This window comes from Chanodichthys erythropterus, chromosome 3 (genome assembly GCF_024489055.1).
Source record: "Chanodichthys erythropterus isolate Z2021 chromosome 3, ASM2448905v1, whole genome shotgun sequence".
In the NCBI taxonomy this organism is placed as follows: domain Eukaryota; kingdom Metazoa; phylum Chordata; class Actinopteri; order Cypriniformes; family Xenocyprididae; genus Chanodichthys; species Chanodichthys erythropterus.
This window is the reverse complement of record NC_090223.1, coordinates 61,037,620-61,063,707: the sequence shown is the minus strand read 5'-3', so window position 1 is coordinate 61,063,707 and position 26,088 is coordinate 61,037,620. Positions and strand designations below refer to the sequence as shown.

The 26,088-nt window shown below is 38.7% G+C and overlaps 1 protein-coding gene and 1 pseudogene across 1 annotated transcript; both read right to left on the bottom strand.

Annotated features, from left to right (window-relative positions):
- Nucleotides 1–26,088, bottom strand: part of LOC137005151 (uncharacterized) — a 1,346,463-nt pseudogene that overhangs the window by 69,168 nt on the left and 1,251,207 nt on the right.
- Nucleotides 2,478–18,209, bottom strand: LOC137014155 (uncharacterized). The gene is made up of 14 exons (XM_067378321.1): nucleotides 18,186–18,209; nucleotides 17,149–17,257; nucleotides 16,747–16,909; nucleotides 16,429–16,621; nucleotides 15,988–16,092; nucleotides 15,370–15,474; nucleotides 14,752–14,856; nucleotides 14,134–14,238; nucleotides 13,516–13,620; nucleotides 10,288–10,350; nucleotides 7,602–9,585; nucleotides 7,423–7,491; nucleotides 6,670–6,798; nucleotides 2,478–2,698 (listed from the first exon to the last, which is right to left on the bottom strand). The coding sequence occupies exons 2-14, from the start codon at nucleotides 17,249–17,251 to the stop codon at nucleotides 2,478–2,480; spliced, it is 3,450 nt and encodes a 1,149-aa protein (XP_067234422.1). The 5' UTR covers nucleotides 17,252–17,257; nucleotides 18,186–18,209.

Here is a 26,088-nt window from a genome sequence, read left to right as displayed (position 1 = left end):
CACAAGGCAGCAATTTCTACACACGTCTTAACTGTATCACGAGGTGAAGGTACACTCAGATATGAATAAATGAAACAATTATAATAAAATAATAATACACTTGCAACTTAGAGTCTAAACTGCAAAATAATAGTTAAACGTTTAAAAAGTTGTAATTTCTGTACAGTACCCTATAAACCGCTCATGAAAATAAAAATATCAAATTCAATAATAAATGTTAAAATAAATGCTATTTATGTTGTTTTAATTTTGTAATGTGATTTTACAAAATATTGTAATACTTTTTTAAGTTAGGCCTGGTTAATAGTGTAATAGTTTTTTGGTGAACTGTATTAAAACCAGACCAAAAATCCTAATAATAAATAATAATAATTATTAATGTAACGATATAGGGAACCCATATTAACCTTTTAAGTTATCTGTACTTAAACAGTAAAATGCCCCTAGGCGTACGGTACCACATATGGGATTTCGAACGTTCAGCGACGTCACATAACTGCCAGATTCAAAATTTCAAATCGGCCTCTTGCGCCAACACAGAGAGAGGTGAGCTGGATAAACAGCTGTCAATAATTTCGCACAACTAGCAACTCTAACATTGTTTACAGGCACATGGTGTGTTTATTTTATTTTACTTACCCTCAGATTGTCACAGAAGTACAACAAAAGTGTATAGCATAAATAAGCACAATAATGCCAACATATCAATAAAACAGACATATGCCGCAGCTGTTTGTTTTTATAGGCAGCTGAGCTGTCATTTACGTTCACTCAAACAGCGTTCACGGGCACATGATGTCTTTTTTTTCATGTCACAGACACTCAGATTGTCACAGAAATATCGCGACAAAGGTTTACAGGACATCACACACACACACACACACACACACACACACACACACACACACATACTGGTTTCCATGTTGGATGGGGACCAACTTTATGATCATCACTTGTGGGGACCACCCTTTCTAAAGATACTAGAGGCATGAAAAAAATCAGGGATACTTACCATAGCTTTGTTAACTTATACACGCCTTCAGATGTCTGAATTGATGATGTAATGGTTTTACCATGTGTTATGGGGACTTACGAAAAATCGAATTAACATGTCTTATAGGGACCTAATTTGCATTTTATTTGCATAATTCACACAACTTCCCATTTGATTTGTGGGGACCTCATTTGCATAATTCACACAACTACCCATTTGATTTGTGGGGACCTCATTTGCATAATTCACACAACTTCCCATTTGATTTGTGGGGACCTAGCAAGAATAATAATTAGTATATTATAATAATTACAATTAATAGGCATTTATTTGAAGTAAATCTTTATATGGCATTTGTCCATTTGCCTTTAAAAATGGGTTTAATCTACAACCAAGTAGAATTAAAATATACAGTAGTAGTACAAAAGTTTAAATGTTGAAAATTTCTTAATGTGGAGATGTTGTGAAGCCTGCAAATGGTGCTAGAGATGCAAAGCTTCACTCTTGAATGCATGTTTGAGCTGTTTTAACTGTCTGAAAGCATATCTTAACATATGCCAGTGTCATTGTTTTGTCTCAGGATGCATAACAGTACTGTTTTTTTTGTTTTTGTTTTTCCCTAAGGCATATTTATAAAAGCAACTTAAATGTCTTTATTGAACTAAGGTCTAACCTGGCTTGATCTAAACCCTGTCTATGAAACCAGGCCTGAGGGTTTTGATTGTAATCATCTCAGTATGCAGAATTTTTGGTTGGATCGATTGATTTTATGTTTGATTGGGATATCAGTATGATTGATGTTGCAGAGAAAAGGTTCCCCTTTCACATACAAAGGGCTGTATGAGTAGTGATACGAGTAGATTATTATTATCTGGATATTTTTAACCCAGAAGTCAAACATTTAAACCTTTCCACTTCAAACTATTATTTCTACAATTGTAATTTTCTTTACATAGTATTCAACCACAGCGTCATCTACTACTCATTCACCTGATACTTACCACTATGATAAATCTACTACTAATTGAACTTGAAGACATTAATTCACATTACAATTGCTGAATTCAACTTTTATTGAGTCCAGACTCCCCCCCCCCCCAAAAGAACTCAAATGAAGTTAAACCTCAAAATGTCCTGTTATTAAAAGTATAAAAAAAATAAAATCTTATAAACATATTTATATATATATCTTAACTTTAACTTCCACACATGCTTCCTTTCACAGACATGTGAATTTTAACAAACAACAACTTAACTTTGTTAGACCAATGCTTTTCTGCTTGTGGCCTTCATCATGGTCATCATAAAACATACACTCTATTTGAGTGTTGTTTGCAGTATGTTTTATGATGACAGCATTGAAGGCCACAAGTAGAAAATCATTAGTTTAACAATAAAGTTGTTCTATAGCCAACAACTGTTGCTATATTTTTAACATCTTTAAACAAAACCTGCCATGCCAGCGAGTCGTTTCTTCACATTATTATTTGCACTGCAATTTCTTTTTGTAAGCTGTAATACGATTATAAATGTAAAACTTTACGGTCTTCCAATTGCGGTTCTTCAGCGCTTCTGGTTCAGCTTTAAGACATTTGTCACAGTCGCTCTTTGCTGGAACAGTGAGTGATGTGATAAAACGCTTCATGTGCCTTTCCACTGCCTGCACCTCAGTCTGCTGCCAGGGAATCTTCTGTGTAGTTTTACCTAAAAGTGGACAGAAAATAATTAAAATGATAAATGAGTGTGTGCTGGAATTCCAATTTGAAGTTCTGAATCCTATTATCAGTAGTTTTTAGTAGGGCTGCCACCTAATAGTGGTCTAACCGTTAGTTGACTAGAAGAGGTTTGGTTGACCAAAATTGTATTAGTCGGTTAGTCGCAAGGGGAAAAAAACCTCCAAAGGAAGCGGCGAAATCACACAGGCTGTGACGGACAGATCGTTAACGGCAGGAAATCCAAACATTCGCCTATCATTCATCAACCTAAAATATGGGTTATCGCTTGAAACATGTAAGCAGTAGCATCTTTACAAGTCTAATGTTAACCTGGATAAATGTGCACTATTATTAGGCTCATATCTGTGTTTGTGCGGAGAGAGTACTTTACTGCATGACATACAGGCGCCGGCGCGATCACTGCATTTAACTTCAAATACTCCGTCATTTTAGTCATACAGATAAGAGTAATGCAAACTGTAAAGGGTCTACTTTTACTTCTGCAAACAATAAAACGTGCTTTTGTAAAATAATTAGGGCTTCAACTAACAATTATTTTGATAATCAATTAGTTGGCCGATAATTTGATTAATTGGATAAAAATCCCTTTTTATTTTATTGACAAAACACATTATTCTACATCCTGCCCAATGCTGTCCTTCAAAAAAACATACATACAATCTACCATTACATAAATTAACCATGGTTTTACATTAAATAAAACGTTCAATGGTTATTCAATGGTAACCACAAATTAACCATTATCTTGCTTTAAATCCAGTTTAACTATATGGTATTTGTGTGGTTATACAAATGGTAATCAATACACCAGACACATGGTTTTATTACAATAAAACCATGGTTAATTTTCATAAGGGTATGTTTGTGCTATACATTATGTGCAAAAAAAGCCTCAAGCCCCAGCTGGCCCGCTTTGGACCAAGGTTTTCGGCGGGCCGAAAAACCCGTGCCTTTGGCACAGAGGAAGCACCGAAGAGGCACGATCAAGCCCTGGAAGTGACAGTCTAAACGCGACCGGCCCTGGCACGCACTAGCACGCCCGCCTTTGGCCTGGCAGTGGAAACGTGGCTATTGATCCTGGAGGGCCAGTGTCCTGCAGAGTTCAGCTCCAACCCTAGTCAAACACACCTGAAGCTAATCAAGGTCTACAGGATTACTAAAGTTACAGGCAGGTGAGTTTTTTTCAGGGTTGGAGCTAAACTCTGAAAGAGAGTGGCCCTCCAGGATCAACGTTCCCCACCCCTGGCTTAAATGAACGAATACTAGTTGACTAGAAACATCTTTAGTCGAGGACAGCCCTAGTGTTTATGTCAGCATCTACAGTGCAAGTAAAATTATGTGCACTCTACCTATAAATAGAATTACATTGAATGTAAAAATCACTGTTTGTTTGATTGACAGTCACTTTGCCTAAAATGATCTCATTAAACTGCTCCAGGGGTTAGTTAAATTGATGTTTCAATTATTAGAATAGCTAGAGTTCCTACTAGTCCCACTTAAAGCACCTAGTAGATTCTAGCATCAACCAAGTAACCCTATAAACTACAGATGGGTTCCTGAACATTATGATCTTGAAATTCATGTGTAGAAAAGAATTTAAGGTTGCCAGCAGCAACAGTTCTGTGGCAAAGTGTTAAAATCTCAAAAGGGACACAGGAAATAATAAAATCACCATTTAGTGATCTGAGATCTGGATGTTAAAGTGCTTTTCAACTCTATTCAAAGTGTCTAATTTAGTTTTACAGGTCTACAACAGGTTTACATGCATCCAAGGTCAAAAATTCTCTCATAATATACATTGCAGCATCAGTGTCAGAATAGGCTTGCTGCGATAGTCGGTGTTACGGCGCAACACCGGTTACATCACTTGCCCACTGCAGCACCGCCCCCACCGTTGTTTCGATTTTTTTTTTTTTTTTTAATAGTAATACAATTATTTAGTTCAGCGTTTCCAGTTCAATTTAATGTTTTCAATTCATTGAATGTTGGGTTTCCGCGGACAGTTTTTGGGTTAAAAAAGGGTTCCTTGGTTTAAAAAAAAGTTTGAGAACCCCTGCTCTAATCTGTTAACATGGGTACTGAAAAAAAAATATGTACAACATACGGATCATATATGAAACGGGCATAAGATCTGCAGCCTGCTGACAGCTGATAGTTTCGGCTTAACAGAGGAAGGTACTGAAGACTTTGAAAAATGATAAATTTATGCCTTGAATGACAAAATGACAAAACAGAACAGACCTTTTAATGACTGACAACCTTACATCTGTTTATGTTCCCATGTGGCTGCTACTGCAACATTTGGCCCTTTCTTAATTTAATTTGTAAACTGACAGTACATCTACAGAAAGAATCAGACATACAGGTCCTTCTCAAAAAATTAACATATTGTGATAAAAGTTCATTATTTTCCATAATGTAATGATAAAAATTAAACTTTCATATATTTTAGATTCATTGCACACCAACTGAAATATTTCAGGTCTTTTATTGTTTTAATACTGATGATTTTGGCATACAGCTCATGAAAACCCAAAATTCCTATCTCAAATTAGCATATCATGAAAAGGTTCTCTAAACGAGCTATTAACCTAATCATCTGAATCAACTAATTAACTCTAAACACCTGCAAAAGATTCCTGAAGCTTTTAAAAACTCCCAGCCTGGTTCATTACTCAAAACCGCAATCATGGGTAAGACTGCCGACCAGAAGGCCATCATTGACACCCTCAAGCGAGAGGGTAAGACACAGAAAGAAATTTCTGAACGAATAGGCTGTTCCCAGAGTGCTGTATCAAGGCACCTCAGTGGGAAGTCTGTGGGAAGGAAAAAGTGTGGCAAAAAACGCTGCACAACGAGAAGAGGTGACCGGACCCTGAGGAAGATTGTGGAGAAGGACCGATTCCAGACCTTGGGGGACCTGCGGAAGCAGTGGACTGAGTCTGGAGTAGAAACATCCAGAGCCACCGTGCACAGGCGTGTGCAGGAAATGGGCTACAGGTGCCGCATTCCCCAGGTCAAGCCACTTTTGAACCAGAAACAGCGGCAGAAGCGCCTGACCTGGGCTACAGAGAAGCAGCACTGGACTGTTGCTCAGTTTTGCATGTCATTCGGAAATCAAGGTGCCAGAGTCTGGAGGAAGACTGGGGAGAAGGAAATGCCAAAATGCCTGAAATCCAGTGTCAAGTACCCACAGTCAGTGATGTTGAGCTGCTGGTGTTGGTCCACTGTGTTTTATCAAGGGCAGGGTCAATGCAGCTAGCTATCAGGAGATTTTGGAGCACTTCATGCTTCCATCTGCTGAAAAGCTTTATGGAGATGAAGATTTCGTTTTTCAGCACGACCTGGCACCTGCTCACAGTGCCAAAACCACTGGTAAATGGTTTACTGACCATGGTATTACTGTGCTCAATTGGCCTGCCAACTCTCCTGACCTGAACCCCATAGAGAATCTGTGAGATATTGTGAAGAGAAAGTTGAGAGACGCAAGACCCAACACTCTGGATGAGCTTAAGGCCGCTATCGAAGCATCCTGGGCCTCCATAACACCTCAGCAGTGCCACAGGCTGATTGCCTCCATGCCACGCCGCGTTGAAGCAGTCATTTCTGCAAAAGGATTCCCGACCAAGTATTGAGTGCATAACTGAACATAATTATTTGAAGGTTGACTTTTTTTGTATTAAAAACACTTTTCTTTTATTGGTCGGATGAAATATGCTAATTTTTTGAGATAGGAATTTTGGGTTTTCATGAGCTGTATGCCAAAATCATCAGTATTAAAACAATAAAAGACCTGAAATATTTCAGTTGGTGTGCAATGAATCTAAAATATATGAAAGTTTAATTTTTATCATTACATTATGGAAAATAATGAACTTTATCACAATATGCTAATTTTTTGAGAAGGACCTGTATAAAAGAAGTGTGTAAAGAGTTCACCTTTGGAAGAAGGCCTCATAGCATTGGCTCTTGAAGGCATCTCTTGATCTGATGGTGGTTTGCGTCTCTTGGGTGGTGGCGGCATATCATTCCTCTCGGTAGGAGAAAGTGCCACCTCTGCTGATGGTTCTATGGAAAATAAAATCAACATTATTTTATATAATAACATTATCAGAAAGATATATACAGGTACTCTAGAATGCTGACAATACACAACTGATGTGTTATTTGTCTCACTAATGATTTTAAATTAGTGCATAAAAGTGTAATACAGGTGCAATTGTGTTCATTATTGCAAGAATAATTGAACTACATCTACATCATACATCTTTCTAACGGACATTTAATCAAACAAAAGCTCATGTAAACTGAGTATTTAACCGTATTATTTCAACCTTAATCATCTGACATGATTCGTTCTGTGCCATGACCCAACCAACATGAGAAGACTGGATCAGCATTTTTCGACAAATTTACACGTTCAAGTTTTATGGTAGTAAACTCCACAGAAAGAAAATCAATCCAGAATGAATGTTTAGTGTAAAACATGTTGAAGAATAGCGTGGAGGCATTCGATACACAAGCAGTTTCATAAAAAAAAAACACTTTTGCTTGGCATACTGAAGAATCTTCTTCTTCAATGTTGGAACAATGTTTTTGCCTGTCAGGTCTTCACAAGTTACTTGACAGAAAAGTATGAACTGAATAAAAACTATGCAAAATGAAGTAGTGTATTTTGACAGTAATACAAACCGTCGACGGTAGATGAACAGTGTTCCTCTTGTATGCACCCATCTTCCTCGTCACAGTCAATAACTTTTTCTGTGGAAGTTGAAAGTGCAGCTTAACAATAGTATATAATGGATCCTAAACACATGGTATATGTAAACATGGTAAACAGAAAATCTAAAAAGTCAAATAAAATAACACACCATCAGGATCTATCCCAATTTCGTCCAAGTTCTTGCCATGGAACTCAGCTAATTTTCCTTGCTCAAGAGCCATTAGAACTTTGCTGATCTTGGCAAGTTGCAGGGTCTTCTCGGGGAGTCGATAGAACTCACGATGGATTCTTATGTCGTGTCCAAGAAAGTTTGCCAGCTGGTCCATCTCGGTGTCGGTCATATTCAGCACTGTTGAAAGGGTTGCGGCATGCTTTCGCAGTCTGGTAGATGTCAGTGACTTGGGACACTTTGCACCACATGCCTTGGCAAAGCCACGGAGGCAGTCTGACCCTCGAAAATGTGTCATGGCTTCTGGTCTAGCAAACATATAGGCATTGTCTTTTAAAACCGCACAAGCCTCTCTCTGCTTAACAAGGAGTTCTAAGGCACACAGCATTTTTGGTGTAAGAAGAATTGGAACTGGTCGACCACGCTTTCCCCTGGTGACAACCCTTGTGAAGTGTCTGCAGAGTTTTTTTTCCACTTCAGAGAGTGCCCAGTCCACATCCTCATGCGGATCAGAGGTGTCTCTTGATAGAAAGGCAGACAAAGGCATGCTGGCCACCTCTCCTTCCCTGCGCCGGTTAAAGAGAATCATCTGGGCTAGACATACCTTCGCCAGCTCCATCCAGGCTTTAGTAGAGGGACTTTCAGAGAGTGATTTGAACCACTCGTCTTGCACTTCACTGAGATATGCATGCATTTTTTGAACATCTTCAGTAAAGGGCATGACAGTGGGTAGATTCCACTTTGCTTCACTGATGTTCCTCAATGCTGTAGCCGAGATCATCTCGTTCCACTTGTTCTCATGGACTTCAAGAAACTCACTGGCATTATTCACAAGCTGTTTGTCATTTGAGATTAAGCCCTGGGCTTTTAAGAGTTTGCTTACTTTAACCAGGGAATTACCAAGCTTGTTTGCAAGCGATGGAATCTTGAATTTGTCGGTTTCACTGTCATACCCACACGTATACTTGACAGCTTTGACAGTCTCCATGTACTTCTTTGGATTTACACAATCTTCCATTCTTTTTAAGGAGGTGACTCTCCTCGCATTGTGAATCAACCTTCCCAATTCTCGCATCTTCTCTCGCACATGCTGTTTATTCTTGGCTGATAGCCCACCTTTGTTTAACAAGTGCTGCCCAATATCAGTAATTACTGTGTCATTTTTTATTATATCTGTGATTGGGTCAGGATTCATAGCACTGATTACTCCCCACAGTTGTTTGGACATGTTTGAAGGCACAGGCCCAGTGTACGTACACATGGACTGAACACGGTTTTTTCCTGGTTTGGGGAGGACTGCCTGAGGTTTAAGTCTACAAGAACGCATGTGTCGCCACAGGACCTTTCTTGTAAAAAGTCCTTGACAGTATGCACAATGCATGAAATCTTCTCCCTGCACTTTTTTAGGTGGCCGTTTAAATGGCACTAGTTCCCCCTCTCCTGATTCCATAACAGCAGCATTGTGGGCATAGTTTCCTCTGTTGCGAATATAATCCAGCTGTTGTTTTCTCTCCTTTGAACCCTTTGGAAAGCTTAGAGCTCTAGCCACATCAGATTTATTTACATGTGAACTTTCTAGATGCCTTGCCATCTTAGCATAAGGTTTAGAGCAATACAAGCAGTAATGTCTCTTGTTGTACACTCTACTGCCATCTCTTTTTTGGTATTCACAAACAACTACGGCATTTATTGTGTTCTGACTTGAACTGGGTTCTTCTCCTGTTCCAGATGCTTCAGACGTGAGGCTGTTCATTTTGTCTGTGGTTGTTGTGTCACAGTCAGGGGAACTCACTGAGCCAGATTCATCAACATTCAGTTCATCAAGAAGCTGACGTTTTGTTGGGTTTAGTGTAAGGCTAACATCACTGTCACTTTCGGAAGTGGTATTTGGAACGTAATTATCTGAACTCTCTGGTGTAGAATCAAAGAGCTCACCAGAATCTTGAAGATCCGTGTCTTTCATCTATATAAAAAAAACAAATTAGAAATGGGTAGAACTGCCGCAATTAATTGATCAGTAAATTAACAGACATAAACTGGCAACTATTGTGATAATCAATGAACTGTTCAAATATTCCATTTTTGATGATTCTCTAATATTTTATAATCACAATGATTTCACATAAGAATATATTTTATTACATTATGTTACACAATTCACTTAGTAATTGATAGAGAATAAACGTTGATGGCAGCTCTAAGCAAAATCCCTGATCAACACGAAATAATTTGTTACGTTTGCATGCAACCAAAATCCATTAGTAATTCCATTATTAATTAACGGCTCAATCGGACTAAAAAGCCTTTATGTAAACACCTTAAATCGATCCAAATAAAATTTCTATCGGATTGGATTCCTTTTCCAATCTGATCGAGAGGACATCTAAACACTTGATCGCATTGAAAACACTTTTTACATTTTGCACACGCTTTGCACATTTTACTTTCGCTTATTAGGCATGTGAGGGGCCCTTGACGATCCTGAAATAATTATTTTACGATTGTGCACGTACATTGCGTCTGCGCTTCGCAGGCACATCAGCCCGATCACTTTATTTAGTTTTCATGTAAGCTACCATCGGATTCATCAAACAGAATTAATTAATTCCCATTGAAACAAAAGGTGTGCATGTAAGCATAGCCATTGAGTCTCGTTGCGACTTACTATGATACTTTTAGTCCGTCTCAGTCTGGGTACAAAAACTTCATTTTGAAGCTGTGTCACAATCTGTAAACAAAAAGTATAAATCAACATTAATTATTATACAGGTCCTTCTCAAAAAATTTGCATATTGTGATAAAGTTCATTATTTTCCATAATGTAATGATAAAAATTAAACTTTCATATATTTTAGATTCATTGCACACCAACTGAAATATTTCAGGTCTTTTATTGTTTTAATATTGATGATTTTGGCATACAGCTCATGAAAACCCAAAATTCCCATCTCAAAAAATTAGCATATCATGAAAAGGTTCTCTAAACGAGCTATTAACCTAATCATCTGAATCAACTAATTAACTCTAAACACCTGCAAAAGATTCCTGAGGCTTTTAAAAACTCCCAGCCTGGTTCATTACTCAAAACCGCAATCATGGGTAAGACTGCCGACCTGAAGGCCATCATTGACACCCTCAAGCGAGAGGGTAAGACACAGAAAGAAATTTCTGAACGAATAGGCTGTTCCCAGAGTGCTGTATCAAGGCACCTCAGTGGGAAGTCTGTGGGAAGGAAAAAGTGTGGCAAAAAACGCTGCACAACGAGAAGAGGTGACCGGACCCTGAGGAAGATTGTGGAGAAGGACCGATTCCAGACCTTGGGGGACCTGCGGAAGCAGTGGACTGAGTCTGGAGTAGAAACATCCAGAGCCATCGTGCACAGGCGTGTGCAGGAAATGGGCTACAGGTGCCGCATTCCCCAGGTCAAGCCACTTTTGAACCAGAAACAGCGGCAGAAGCGCCTGACCTGGGCTACAGAGAAGCAGCACTGGACTGTTGCTCAGTTTTGCATGTCATTCGGAAATCAAGGTGCCAGAGTCTGGAGGAAGACTGGGGAGAAGGAAATGCCAAAATGCCTGAAGTCCAGTGTCAAGTACCCACAGTCAGTGATGGTCTGGGGTGCCATGTCAGCTGCTGGTGTTGGTCCACTGTGTTTTATCAAGGGCAGGGTCAATGCAGCTAGCTATCAGGAGATTTTGGAGCACTTCATGCTTCCATCTGCTGAAAAGCTTTATGGAGATGAAGATTTCGTTTTTCAGCACGACCTGGCACCTGCTCACAGTGCCAAAACCACTGGTAAATGGTTTACTAACCATGGTATTACTGTGCTCAATTGGCCTGCCAACTCTCCTGACCTGAACCCCATAGAGAATCTGTGGGATATTGTGAAGAGAAAGTTGAGAGACGCAAGACCCAACACTCTGGATGAGCTTAAGGCCGCTATCGAAGCATCCTGGGCCTCCATAACACCTCAGCAGTGCCACAGGCTGATTGCCTCCATGCCACGCCGCATTGAAGCAGTCATTTCTGCAAAAGGATTCCCGACCAAGTATTGAGTGCATAACTGAACATAATTATTTGAAGGTTGACTTTTTTTGTATTAAAAACACTTTTCTTTTATTGGTTGGATGAAATATGCTAATTTTTTGAGCTGTATGCCAAAATCATCAGTATTAAAACAATAAAAGATCTGAAATATTTCAGTTGGTGTGCAATGAATCTAAAATATATGAAAGTTTAATTTTTATCATTACATTATGGAAAATAATGAACTTTATAACAATATGCTAATTTTTTGAGAAGGACCTGTAGTATTTGAAGTATTTCTTAAGTGTGTGTATAACTTTTGATTACCAATGGGTCACACTCATAGCGTTGCAAAAAATGCAAATTTACAGAGCTTTTTTTTTTTGTTTCAATACTTTGCATTTTAAAATAAACTTCTAGATGTCTGTTCAGGTGCTATGTTAGCTTAGGGTGACCAAACGTCCTGTTTTCACTGTCCTGGCTGTCCTGGTTATTTTTTTATAAAGTGATGAAAATGTCCTGGTTTTCATCATTTTTCATTGGGCCATTAAATTGAACGGTGTTACGAGATTTTCGGCTTCCGAAGGCGGAGCGTACATTAATATTAATGAGTTTCGCAGACATGCGCAAATGCACGTGCATCTGAGAATATTAGTTCACATTGTATCTCAAGACAGGATTATTCCATAAAGGAAACTATATTCTCAGAGTCGCGGCTGACTTATGCCTAAACTAGAGTTGTTTTCTTCTAGGTAACAGTTTATATGTTTTCATTAGTTGTATGCATGATTTGTGCAGTTGTTTGTAACTGAATAACAGATACTTTGTGTAACAGCAGAGCAACCTTCAGCTGTCGTCTACAATGAGTTCAGCTCGTTGTGCTCTTCCTTTGTACCTTGCGATGTAACAGCTGATAGGCCTATATAAATTTCTTTATAACTTTCATGCTTATTTGATAAGCAACAAAAAACTGCTTGGAAAGATCAGCTCTACAGCAAAATATAGATGGGCAAACAAGAAGGATGAGGAAGAAAAACAGGATGAAGAGGAAAACGAGGATGAAGAAAACTAAAGATACAGATTTTTTTGTTAGTTTTTGTAAGTTTGTGAGAGCTATTTTAGTTAAATTTGGATTGCTAATATAGCAGAGGTATTTTTTAGTTATTTATTATTTATTTATTTTTCTAATACAGAAGAGACATTAACTTGTCATAATAGAACATGTTGAGTAACCTCTGAGAATCTGAATTTGTGTATTTGGTTATAGATAGTATTTTGTAATATAACAGTTTTCTATCCATACAGAGGAGGCATATTTTAAATGTATTGAAATTATAAGGCATCTTTGAGTAAACTTCGAGGTATCACTTAAATATTGCCGGCCGAGTGTCCTGGTTTTCGGTAATCAAAATATGGTCACCCTATGTTAGCTACGCTAACTAACAGAAGACAATTTTAAAATTGTGGAGCTTCTAAATTAACTGACAAAAAGCAGTTGACAATGTTCAAAATACACATACCCTACCCATATTTGCACCGATAAAAGTGCAACACTGTGTTTTACTACCAAATTATACGCAATATCTGATTAACTTACTGGAATGTTTTCCTCGACATCTCACGATTTCGGGGCATGAGAGTTCCTGACCATAATGCATGATGAGATACGTTTAGCCTCGAATACGGCTCAGAAGCGTGGGTTTAGTGTGCTTTAAGGGCACTGCACTTTGGCATTTAAGACATGGGACAGTTTTGCGCAATTACTTCGTAATTTACGCCTGATACGCATCAAAATATGCTTTAAACACACTAAATAGGGCAAAGAGAGACAGCAGAGTTGAATCTTTAGTGATGAACATGAACGCACCAGTTGAGGAGAGCTGATATGAGCAGATTCATCGTCCACCCGAGTCTCTGACCGGAGAGATGGATCAGAATCACCTGTACTGGTATCAACAGCAATGCTGCTCATCTGTAAGAGACAACATTCATAATGACAAGATATTAGAACATGGAAACACAAGAGAGAGATCTGAAGACGACACCACATGACTTCAGAGAGAGAGAAATCAACTTTATCCTAAAACATTTGCTACTGTCCAGTCAACCTCTGTCTGTGCTCTCACACACACATCTGGAATAAAACAGGCTTCATGAGGACCTTTCACACACAACATTATCATTCCTTATGGGGACCAGTTTCATCCAATTCAACACACAAGTTTGAAGTCAAACACGACTGAAAGTGTGTTGTGGGGACGTCGTGAGTGTCCATTTTAAAGTCACTATTAAACCAGAAAAAAATACCTGGGGAGAGTAAAACTGGCCCTAAATTCTCCACTACCACTAAGCTACAGCACGCATATCATTAAACTGTTTGGTGTAGTAATTTACGCCTGATACGCATCAAAATATGCTTTAAACACACTAAATAGGGCAAAGAGAGACAGCAGAGTTGAATCTTTAGTGATGAACATGAACGCACCAGTTGAGGAGAGCTGATATGAGCAGATTCATCGTCCACCCGAGTCTCTGACCGGAGAGATGGATCAGAATCACCTGTACTGGTATCAACAGCAATGCTGCTCATCTGTAAGAGACAACATTCATAATGACAAGATATTAGAACATGGAAACACAAGAGAGAGATCTGAAGACGACACCACATGACTTCAGAGAGAGAGAAATCAACTTTATCCTAAAACATTTGCTACTGTCCAGTCAACCTCTGTCTGTGCTCTCACACACACATCTGGAATAAAACAGGCTTCATGAGGACCTTTCACACACAACATTATCATTCCTTATGGGGACCAGTTTCATCCAATTCAACACACAAGTTTGAAGTCAAACACGACTGAAAGTGTGTTGTGGGGACGTCGTGAGTGTCCATTTTAAAGTCACTATTAAACCAGAAAAAAATACCTGGGGAGAGTAAAACTGGCCCTAAATTCTCCACTACCACTAAGCTACAGCACGCATATCATTAAACTGTTTGGTGTAGTAATTTACGCCTGATACGCATCAAAATATGCTTTAAACACACTAAATAGGGCAAAGAGAGACAGCAGAGTTGAATCTTTAGTGATGAACATGAACGCACCAGTTGAGGAGAGCTGATATGAGCAGATTCATCGTCCACCCGAGTCTCTGACCGGAGAGATGGATCAGAATCACCTGTACTGGTATCAACAGCAATGCTGCTCATCTGTAAGAGACAACATTCATAATGACAAGATATTAGAACATGGAAACACAAGAGAGAGATCTGAAGACGACACCACATGACTTCAGAGAGAGAGAAATCAACTTTATCCTAAAACATTTGCTACTGTCCAGTCAACCTCTGTCTGTGCTCTCACACACACATCTGGAATAAAACAGGCTTCATGAGGACCTTTCACACACAACATTATCATTCCTTATGGGGACCAGTTTCATCCAATTCAACACACAAGTTTGAAGTCAAACACGACTGAAAGTGTGTTGTGGGGACGTCGTGAGTGTCCATTTTAAAGTCACTATTAAACCAGAAAAAAATACCTGGGGAGAGTAAAACTGGCCCTAAATTCTCCACTACCACTAAGCTACAGCACGCATATCATTAAACTGTTTGGTGTAGTAATTTACGCCTGATACGCATCAAAATATGCTTTAAACACACTAAATAGGGCAAAGAGAGACAGCAGAGTTGAATCTTTAGTGATGAACATGAACGCACCAGTTGAGGAGAGCTGATATGAGCAGATTCATCGTCCACCCGAGTCTCTGACCGGAGAGATGGATCAGAATCACCTGTACTGGTATCAACAGCAATGCTGCTCATCTGTAAGAGACAACATTCATAATGACAAGATATTAGAACATGGAAACACAAGAGAGAGATCTGAAGACGACACCACATGACTTCAGAGAGAGAGAAATCAACTTTATCCTAAAACATTTGCTACTGTCCAGTCAACCTCTGTCTGTGCTCTCACACACACATCTGGAATAAAACAGGCTTCATGAGGACCTTTCACACACAACATTATCATTCCTTATGGGGACCAGTTTCATCCAATTCAACACACAAGTTTGAAGTCAAACACGACTGAAAGTGTGTTGTGGGGACGTCGTGAGTGTCCATTTTAAAGTCACTATTAAACCAGAAAAAAATACCTGGGGAGAGTAAAACTGGCCCTAAATTCTCCACTACCACTAAGCTACAGCACGCATATCATTAAACTGTTTGGTGTAGTAATTTACGCCTGATACGCATCAAAATATGCTTTAAACACACTAAATAGGGCAAAGAGAGACAGCAGAGTTGAATCTTTAGTGATGAACATGAACGCACCAGTTGAGGAGAGCTGATATGAGCAGATTCATCGTCCACCCGAGTCTCTGACCGGAGAGATGGATCAGAATCACCTGTACTGGTATCAACAGCAATGCTGCTCATCTGTAAGAGACAACATTCATAATGACAAGATATTAGAACATGGATCATTGTTTGTGATTGCATTTTACCCATTAGTTGCAATATGGCCATTGTATGCCACACATAACTTTGAGAAAGTTTAGGGGCAAAAAAGTTACTTAAATCGCATTGAAGCTTTCTGAGATTTGGATATCATTTATTTGTGTATGACTATTACAATTTTTATTTAAATAGTAATACGGATAAATTAGATTAGATTAATATTTAAATCTGTTAGAAATATATTAAGCAACCACCAACTTGCTTGACATTTTGCAACAATGAGCTATTCTGTACACAGTGTGCCTTGCAACGTACTTGTGTTCTCCATGGGTAGTCTTCTCCTCCATAATCATAGGTAATTTCTTCTCCTTCTTTAATGTCATTAAGGGCAAACAGACAAAGGTGTGGCTTTCCATTCACATCAATTTTCTTCATCTTACAATTTGGATGTTTGTGGTCATCATTAACTATCCGCCCGAAAGATCCATCTTCTCTTGAGGCATCAATACTTAAAAATATGAAAACATAAGAAAAGGATAAATACAAATATTACAATATACCACCACAAATCACTGTCTTTTTTACTATAGTATAGCATAAGGTATATAGCTTTTGTGCATCTTGACATCTTACCACCATGTTTTCCCTCGCCACTTGAAATCAAACATAAACGCAGCACAGGATGCATGGTAACGTTTTCTTCTCCTCTGCAGTTCTGCATCATTTATCATATCTCCCCTGTACTCAACAACAAAATCACCTTTGCAAAAGGAACTCTTTGCAAATACACCACGTCCTGCAAAACACAGAAAAAACATTTTCACAACAACAACAACAAAAAACATCTTGCAGATAAAGGATGCCAATTACACACACAAAAAAATACATCAATAGTTAGCTGATTTTAAATAAGCTGCAACCAGGAGCCAAATTAATGTACCCAGATATTTTGCATTACATGCTCATAAGATTAAGGTTAGGACATTCATATGATAGCAATTATTGACTGATAAATCACACCATACACCACCTTACCTTTCTCTGCATTTATATACTTCACGTCTAATTTGAATGTCTTGTCAGTCTTCGAAACAACATGATGCATGGCATCCTTAAGGGGGCTGATTCGTGGTGGCATTTCAAACTTGAAAAAAAAAAAAAGTGTGAACAATTACTGTGAAAATGGGGAGACATGCAAAATTAAACTAGTATGTTCAAAAAGCAGAGAAGAATGTTATTGTAATGTAAGACTGTACTTATTACGTTCATGTAACACTACATTACAATATAACAATGTATCAATGCAAGACAAGAAATTGGAACAAGGATAATTAAATGTCTGGCACAATGCTAGCCTTAAGGGCATCAACTCACTATTTTCACTTAAACTCTAATCTCTCACAAAATCAAAAATCTGTTCCTATATATTGCAAGGTAGCCTTGAGCAGTTATTTAAAAACGATTTGGAACTTAACCTATTCTTTTGGACGATCTCACCATAAAAAAACCCCGTTTATTTAAACTACTGTCATATAAATAAAATAAGTTTAATCATTTATTCGTTTAAAGCTACTTACCATTTTAGTTTTTGCTTAATTGTACTTAATTTCTCTGTGAAGCACTTTGGTAATGATCTGTGGCTTGTATACGTTTTCTACAAACTTAAATGGACAAATACTGATAATGTAATTCTTCATATTAAAATTAAGAGTGAAACACTATACACTCTCCCCCCACGAAATTCGATTTCAACATGTTCCCTGACAAAAATATAACATTTCTTTTATATAAAACATAAAATAATCCACCCCTCAGGCACTAACGCGAACTAGACAGAAACAAATTTAATATTAACCAAATCGCTTCATTAGCAATCAGTCACGCTAAAAATGACATTTCAGTTAAAATTAAGTCCTTAACATTAAATTGTATGATTATGTGATCGCTAATATCGTACAAACACATAACGTTAGCCACACTTAGCCTCAACAGTTAATTAGCACTAAGTTAACTAGCTAGCCTGCTACCTAAGCTAATTAGCCCAATTTAACTAGTTTAATACATGTGCTTACCTTGTGTTTCACCTTTTTCCTCTTCGTAAGTTTATATCCTTGGCATTTTCTACATATAATCTTCTTTGTGTGAAGTCTTGTTGTTGTTGTTTATTAGAGTTTGTGTGAAGTCAAGTGTAAATTTAATACGCATTTCCATGCTGAAACCCTTCCTAACGAGGACCAGGAAGTGGGCGGAGCCCAACCATAATTGGAAAATGTGTGTGTGAAGACGTGAGTGCATTACCAGTCAGAAATGTTTGGGGGCGCAACTGAGCTCCCCCTACATACACACACACAACCTCAAAAGCGTGACTTATGGGCCAATGCTGAAACTCCGCCCAGCACCTTCAGAATAGCTCCTCTATTCATTTATATGGGTTTCCCTTATGGGGACGTGATTTTTGGTCCCCACAACGCAAGAGGTCCCCATGACGTGACTGTGTAAACAGCTTCTTGTCCCCACAACGTGATGATTACCAGAACACACACACACACACACTCTCTCTCTCTCTCTCTCTCTCACTGTGTATCAATGAAACACGGACATATGCGCAGCCCTGTTTGTTGCTGAAGCTGTTGAGCGGCTGTGTTCACTCAAACATTGTTTACAGGCGTCTTTTTTATATCACTGACACTCAGATTGTCACAGGAGTACCACGACAAAAGTTTACTGGGCGTCATACACTCTCTCCCCCTCTCACACACAGTATCAATTAAATGTATGCGCGCAGCCCTGTTTGTTTGTTATAAGATGTTGTCGGCTGTGTTCACTCAAACATTGTTTACAGGCACATGGTGTGTTTATTATATGTCTCTGACACTCACATTGTCACAGAAGTACCATGTCAAAAGTGTATAGGGCATATAAGCACAATATAACAATAAATCACGGCCACTCGATGCGCTGCTTTACGATAATTTATTGTTTACATATTACTATAAACAAACATGGCTTCCTACATGAAAGCGTACAGCATCACTTTCTATTACGGCAGAGAAAAGTTTGCGGGGATGTTTTTGGCGGGGATGACGATGTTTGGCGGGGTTGTGACAAAGGTCCCGCACTGAGCTGGCAACAGAGTACCTCAGAGTAAAAATGTCTAGAAAACTTACTCGTGAAGATATTTTGGACTTTATCTTTGACTCAGACGCTGAATCCGATAGCGGCAGTGACGAGGAAGCCTGTCTCCCGGAAAACCTTGCGGGCTGTGATCGCTCCAACGAGCCGGCGATCCCTGACAATGCCGTCTATGCTAGTGAGGGCGCTGTTTTCCTTCCGACCTGGACGTCTGATCTATTCTCTCCACCAGACCTGGATTTTGACAACACTGGCAAAGGTGTTCAAGATAGTCAGACAAATCCTTCTGAGGCAGATTGTTTCAAATTGTTTATGAACAAGCCAATTGTGGAGCAAGTTGTGCAGGAGACCAAAAGGTATGCCTATCAACTAAAGGAGTCTGCTACTGTCCCTGGAAAGCTAGCAAAATGGGCTGAAACAACTGTCAATGAAATTTACACCTTTCTGGCAGCAGTTATTGTTATGGGCCTGGTGAGAAAAGGTTCCTTGAAGGATTACTGGACCACCGATCCTTTAACGCAGACCCCATTTTTTCCTACTCTCTTCTCCCTTGATCGCTTCCAAGTCCTGCTGAGGGCCCTCCACTTTGCTGACAACACTACAGCAAACTTCAGAGATCCTCTGAATAAAATTAGAAGTGTTTTCACCTCTCTGATGGCTACTTTTGGGCAGATGTTTGTTCCTCACAAGGACTTGTGCATCGATGAGTCACTGCTGCTGTGGAAAGGACGGCTTGGATTTCGGCAGTACATTCCATCTAAGAGGAAGAGGTTTGGGATCAAGCTCTTCATGCTGTGTGATGTTCTGACTGGGTACATCATTAATGTCAAAGTCTACACTCCAACACAGACATCACACACACTCTGGGACTTGGTGTGTCCGGCTCAGTAGTGTTGACACTACTGGAGCCATATCTGGGGAGAGGAGATACACTGTACGTTGACAACTGGTACACCAGTCCTACTCTGTTCCACCACCTGCTGAGAGCCAAAACTGGGGCTTGTGGAACGGTGAGGTCCAACAGAAAGGGCATGCCGTGCTTCCGTGACAAGATGTGCAGTGGGGAAGCAGAGTTCAAAAGCTGCAAGGACATGCTGGCAGTGAAGTGGCTTGACAGGCGTGATGTTCACATGCTGACCACGGTCCACTCAGAAAACATGTCACCATCTGGAAAAATAGACCACGCAACAGGTAATCAAAAAATAAAACCACAGTGTGTGCTGGACTATAACAAGAAAATGGGTGCTGTGGATAAGGTTGACATGATGGACAGTTTTGTTGGCTGTACCTGCAAGACCTTGAAGTGGTACAAAAAATTATTCTTCTATTTTGTGGACCTTGCAGTACACAATGCATTTATCACAATGCAAGTCTGTCTAACTACAAAAAAGTCCCTACAGAAAAAGCAGAAGACAAGGTTTATGTGGAAGCCTTGCAATGCAGCATTGTGTCCAGCAGAGTGCTTTGAGAAGTGCTTTCTGAAAAGAAAAAAAAACAAAATTTTTTGTTATAGCACTATAACAATACTTGTGTAAATAATGTATATTGTTTAAGATGTTTATACATATATATATTATACACACACACACACACACACACACACAGGAATACATTGTTGGAATACAGGAATATTGTACAGGAATATTTATTTAAAAAAAAATTGTTATAGCACTATAGCCATACTTGTTCTGTTCTGACACTGTATATGAAACACAGCAATTATATCAACCTTGTAAATATTATTGTACAGCAATATTCATGAATTAGGCATGTTATGCTGTAGTTATAATTACAATTATTTATTTATTTATCATTATAACTATAGAATTTCCATTATATTTAGATATTTAATGATATATTTATTCTAAATGCTTTTCAATTCCTGTACAAACATTTTGATGACCGTTCTACATCTCTTCATGCTGTTACAACCTGTCTTTTCATTCTGCAGTCCATGTTCTTTGTTTTTGTTAAACTAAGTAAACTGAACCAAACCAACTTTGTTTTACAAAAAAAAAAAAAATGGTTCAAAACAAACTTTGGCTTATTGCGTCATTATTAGTAATTTGATATTTTGGCACTTTCAAAGCACGCACGTTGTTTCATCTACATGCCATTCTAGTTTGCTATTTCTTCAAACTAACGAGTTTAAAGTAGAAACAATAAAATAAAGGATAATAATATATTTGCAATACACAATCATAATAGCTACCTACCTCATGTGATCACCATACACAATGTACGAATTCGATCCTCCTGTGGTAAGCACATGTTTTCCTGGTCCAGATGGCATCTTCCTGTTGGTGTTCATATATTTGTTTTTCTTCTGTTTAGAGGTGATCCAATATTCATAAAGGAAAATTGACTGGCTTGTGTTGCATCTTTACGGAGAGCCAAGTATAAGCCGTATGCCCCATTGTTTTACCCTGCCGACACACGGCACTGGTCGCGTGACTGAAAACTTTTATTATGAGTCACGTGAAACCCGAGGGCTGTTTCATAAAACAAGATTAGAAAACAAGCCAGACTTATTTTACTTAGACTTGTTGTCAGCGAATTCTGTTTCATAAAACAAACTTAAATTAGTTCAAACTCAGTTACTCTGGCAACTTATGCTGGGAAACTAGCCTGGTCTGGAGCAGGCTAACTGTCAGGCTAAGCTGAGCTTCTCTAACACTGACCAATAGGAACGCAATGATATAACAGCTGACTCTCTCACATACAATTATTTGACCTTATTAACATATATATATATATATATATATATATATATATATATATATATATATATATATATGTTTACATATACTACATTACATACTACATTTACTAAATAGTGCTAAATAAAAAAAATATTGGTGTAAGTTTAAGGTTTTTTTTTTATTAAAAGGTAAGTATGATGAGAAACAAAACATTTAAAGAGAAGTAATTTCTTAAAAATTAAGTGTTATATAGCCCACTGAATCATTCTCAGACTTAATACTGACAACAATGGAAGCACTTGGGAGAGAACTGTCAGAGACTTATTTCTTAGCAAGGAAGAGTACAAGAGGATTACTAAATCATTGTTTTAAATGTGAAAATATAGTAAAAGTAACACAGAAATTTAAAATCAGTAAACCTGTGACAAGGCACCTGAAACAATCAGGCCTTCATTTGTCAGCTTTCATTAAGTGATGAGTGACTTTTTTGCTAGACAAAGAGCAGGAGAAATACCAAGTGAGTGTCTCAGAGCCAGCAAAAGCTATGAAAAGAGTGACAGAGTAAGATGCTGCCTGCAGAAATGACATGTATGGATGTTGTCCACACTGAAACTACCCACTGTAGTCAAAGCACAATAAAGTCAGCTAGCCTTTTCCAAGGCCCATATTTAATCTATACTCTGGTCTATATATATATATATATATATATATATATATATATATATATATATATATATATGTGTGTGTGTGGTCTATATATACAGTATATATGGAATTCAGGTTGATTGGGACACTTTTTGCTATTGAAATGACTGGGAATTTCAATTTGTGTCCCAATCAGGTTTTCCTTTCTTACTGGCTAAATGTTTTGTGCCCAATATTCAATTAGATTGTTTTTTTTACATTTCTCTCAGGTTTTGTTTGGCAGTAGTACTCTTTGTGGTTATTAGAAGAGCAGAAATTAAGATCACAAAATTAAAAATTAAAATAAATATGCACAGACTAAATTTTAATTGGTAAGATGAATCTAAACTCAGTAATTGTCCCAAAGTATATTGATTTACTGCATTACAATAGTCCATTTACAGTTACTATCATAAAAACATACACTTACTTGTAGGTTTAAACTTGTACATAAGGCACATTTAATGTCCAACATCAAATATTTTAGCGAAATGTATATTTTAGAATTATTGCTTCTATTGCATTCCATCTGTTTAGCGCGCATGTGCGCAGCAGCGCTCATTCACTGTGAAGTTTAGCCGCAAAATGGAAATATTTGCATTACTTTCTAAGATTTACAGATGGAAAATAAACTTGTGAAAAGTAGCCTAAGTTAGTTAGTTAGTATTGACTAGGTGAACCTGGATCGAATTAGCGGGACTGCGTGAACTTCATTTACCTTTTATGAAACCGTTTTAGCCCAAACTCATTTGTTAGGTTAATTCAAGTCAGGTTTTGGAGTTTAAACCTCGCTTTTCTTAGCATCTGTTATGAAACAGCCCTCCGTACTGCTTTGCAATGTAAACAAACATGGCTGCGGCCATTGCCCGTATTAAACGCAAAGAGCAACGAATTTACAAAATTACCCGCATATATTGTCTTATAGTGCGCACGCTGCAATATGTTTATAATTATTTTGCTTGAAAATAAAACAACATGAAATATTTATTATGATTTGAACATTTACAGAAGACTTAGAATAAGAAAAAAACTGAAATGTGTCATCCAGGCCAGGCAGCAGCAAAGCGCCACTTCAGGTGTCAAGCTTGATACGTCACCATGGAAACTGAAATGTAGGCCTAAAACATTCTAACGTTCTAAAGCCGTTAAAAAAACTCACTCCAGCGGGACTGTTGAGATATTTTAAACTCACCGCTCAAAAGGTTAAAACGGTTTGGCTGTAACCACAGTAAGTTAGAAGGTACTTTCTCAAACAAGTCAATTAAATGTGTGTGGGTTTTAATCTGTTTCCCAGTCAAATAGTTTACTGTATTTCATACAAAAACTAGTAGATTAAGCTAATATTAGCTAGAAAAATTACCACTTACCAATTCAACGTCTGCTCCACTCCACTGTCCTGTGGAGAATCTGCCAGAGCCGTTGGAAAACGTCAGCGACTATATTCAAATATAAACTATAGTAGATATCTTTATGTTTATATTTGAATTGTAAGGTATAACGGCTCTGCACGCGCGTTTTTTCTTGTGGTCCGGTGCTGTCGTATATTCGCGCGAGCCGTTACCGTGTCTACACCTGACGCGACTATGGCAAGCCAAAAGGGTCAGATATAGATTAATCGCAATGCTTCCCACACACAGATTTTACTTGGGTATATATTTAATTGCTTTATTCAATAACAAAAAAATAACAATATGCATTACAAAACAAAAATAACAATGGTATAAAAAATATTAAATTTAAAAAAATAAATTAAAAAATAAACACAGATAATACAAGGATGAATAACTATATATACAGGGGTATTGAAATCAAATGCATATCTTTAATAACAAAATAAACACAAAGATTCTTAAAAAGGATCAATGTTCAAGGCCTAACAACAGTCTATAGTCTTTTTTGCTTTGGTGTTCCTTACACCCTCCAATGATTTGAGATAATGACAAAGCTCAAATTTAAACTGTATTAAACTAGGCATATTTTTTGCCCATCAACATTTATGATTATGATATTTCCCTAAAATAATAAACAAATTAAGAACAAAACAAATGTTCTTTTCTATAGGCTTGTCATAAAAAAAAATATATATATATATTTTTGTCCTCCAGATTAATGTCAAATCCAGAGATCTCCTTAAAAAGACCTCAAATTCACACCAGGACAATATATAGTGCAAAACAAAGATGATAAATAGGCCTAGTCTCATTGTAGAAATTACAAAACAGACATTTCATATCAATATCTTTCTTAAATCTTTTTATAACCTGATTAACTGGGTAAATACAATCAATAATTTTAAATGAAAGCTCATGGATCTTATTGGTGAAACAGTATCTCCTGGAAACATACTCGGTTACTAACGTAACCTCGGTTCCCTGAGATACTTCACTCGTACTGCGTATGGGGAAAAGTCTCCCTTTTTCCCCCTCACTGAAGCCTTTTTCAATAACACAGTGTAACTGCATCGCCAGTGGTTCACTCATGAGAAGTTGTTGAACCAATGACGGCGCGGCATAGCTGCGCGACCTATGGCGAGAAAGCGCGCGGATATTCCCGCCGAAAGGGGCGGGGCTTAGTGCTATATAAGCGGGTGTTTCGCCATAGGATTTCAGGTCATATCGACTGAAGCGACGACCCTGAAGCCGCAGCCTCGTGGCATGGCAAGTTATGCAGTACTCGTTCCGTATCTCAGGGAACCGAGGTTACGTTAGTAACCGAGTACGTTCCCTTTCGATACTTCACTCGTACTGCGTATGGGGAACGATTTCAACCGCGCCGTGCCACGGCAGGGAACGGCTGGACAAGTTTGGGACGCCAAGGGGGGTCCACGAAACTAATGAAAAGGCCGAAGCCGTCGAACCCATAGTTACACTACAAGAGGAGATACCTCCTCAACCGGTAGAGGCGGGGCTCGAAGAGGCCGCTGCATCACACCGATAGGACCCGAGCTTGCAAAGTCGGGATGTCCAATTGGTAGAATCTGACAAAGGTGGACGGCGAGGACCAGCCGGCCGCCTCACAGATGTCTTTGATGGAAACTCCACTGGACCAGGCCCACAAAGAGGCCATACTTCTAGTGGAGTGAGCTCTAACTCCTATAGGGCATTCTGAGCCCATGGAGGAGTAACAAAGAGCTATTGCGTCAACAATCCAACGCGAGAGGCGTTGCTTTGAGACCGGAGACCCTTTGGTGCGGCCGCCAAAGCAAACAAAGAGCTGATCTGATAGCCGGAAGGGCTGTGATCGCTCTACATAAGTTTTCAATGCCCTAACAGGGCAGAGCAACTCCAGCTCTTGCTCTTCTGACGAGACAGGGAGCGCAGAGAGGGAGATGACCTGTGCTCTGAACGGGGTCGAGAGCACCTTGGGGATGTAGCCACGCCTGGGTTTCAATACGACTTTAGAGTCGTTGGGCCCGAATTCGAGGCAAGCAGGGCTCACAGAGAGGGCCTGCAGATCG

Bases quoted from the DNA above. Each gene is read 5' to 3' on its own strand.
- LOC137014155 (XM_067378321.1), bottom strand. From the start codon at position 17,251: ATGCCACCACGAATCAGCCCCCTTAAGGATGCCATGCATCATGTTGTT. The intron at 14,857-15,369 runs GTGCGTTCATGT...TGTCTCTTACAG, and splicing joins ATATCAGCTCTCCTCAACTG to ATGAGCAGCATTGCTGTTGA. The intron at 6,799-7,422 runs GTTTGTATTACT...TATTTTCCATAG, and splicing joins CTGTTCATCTACCGTCGACG to AACCATCAGCAGAGGTGGCA.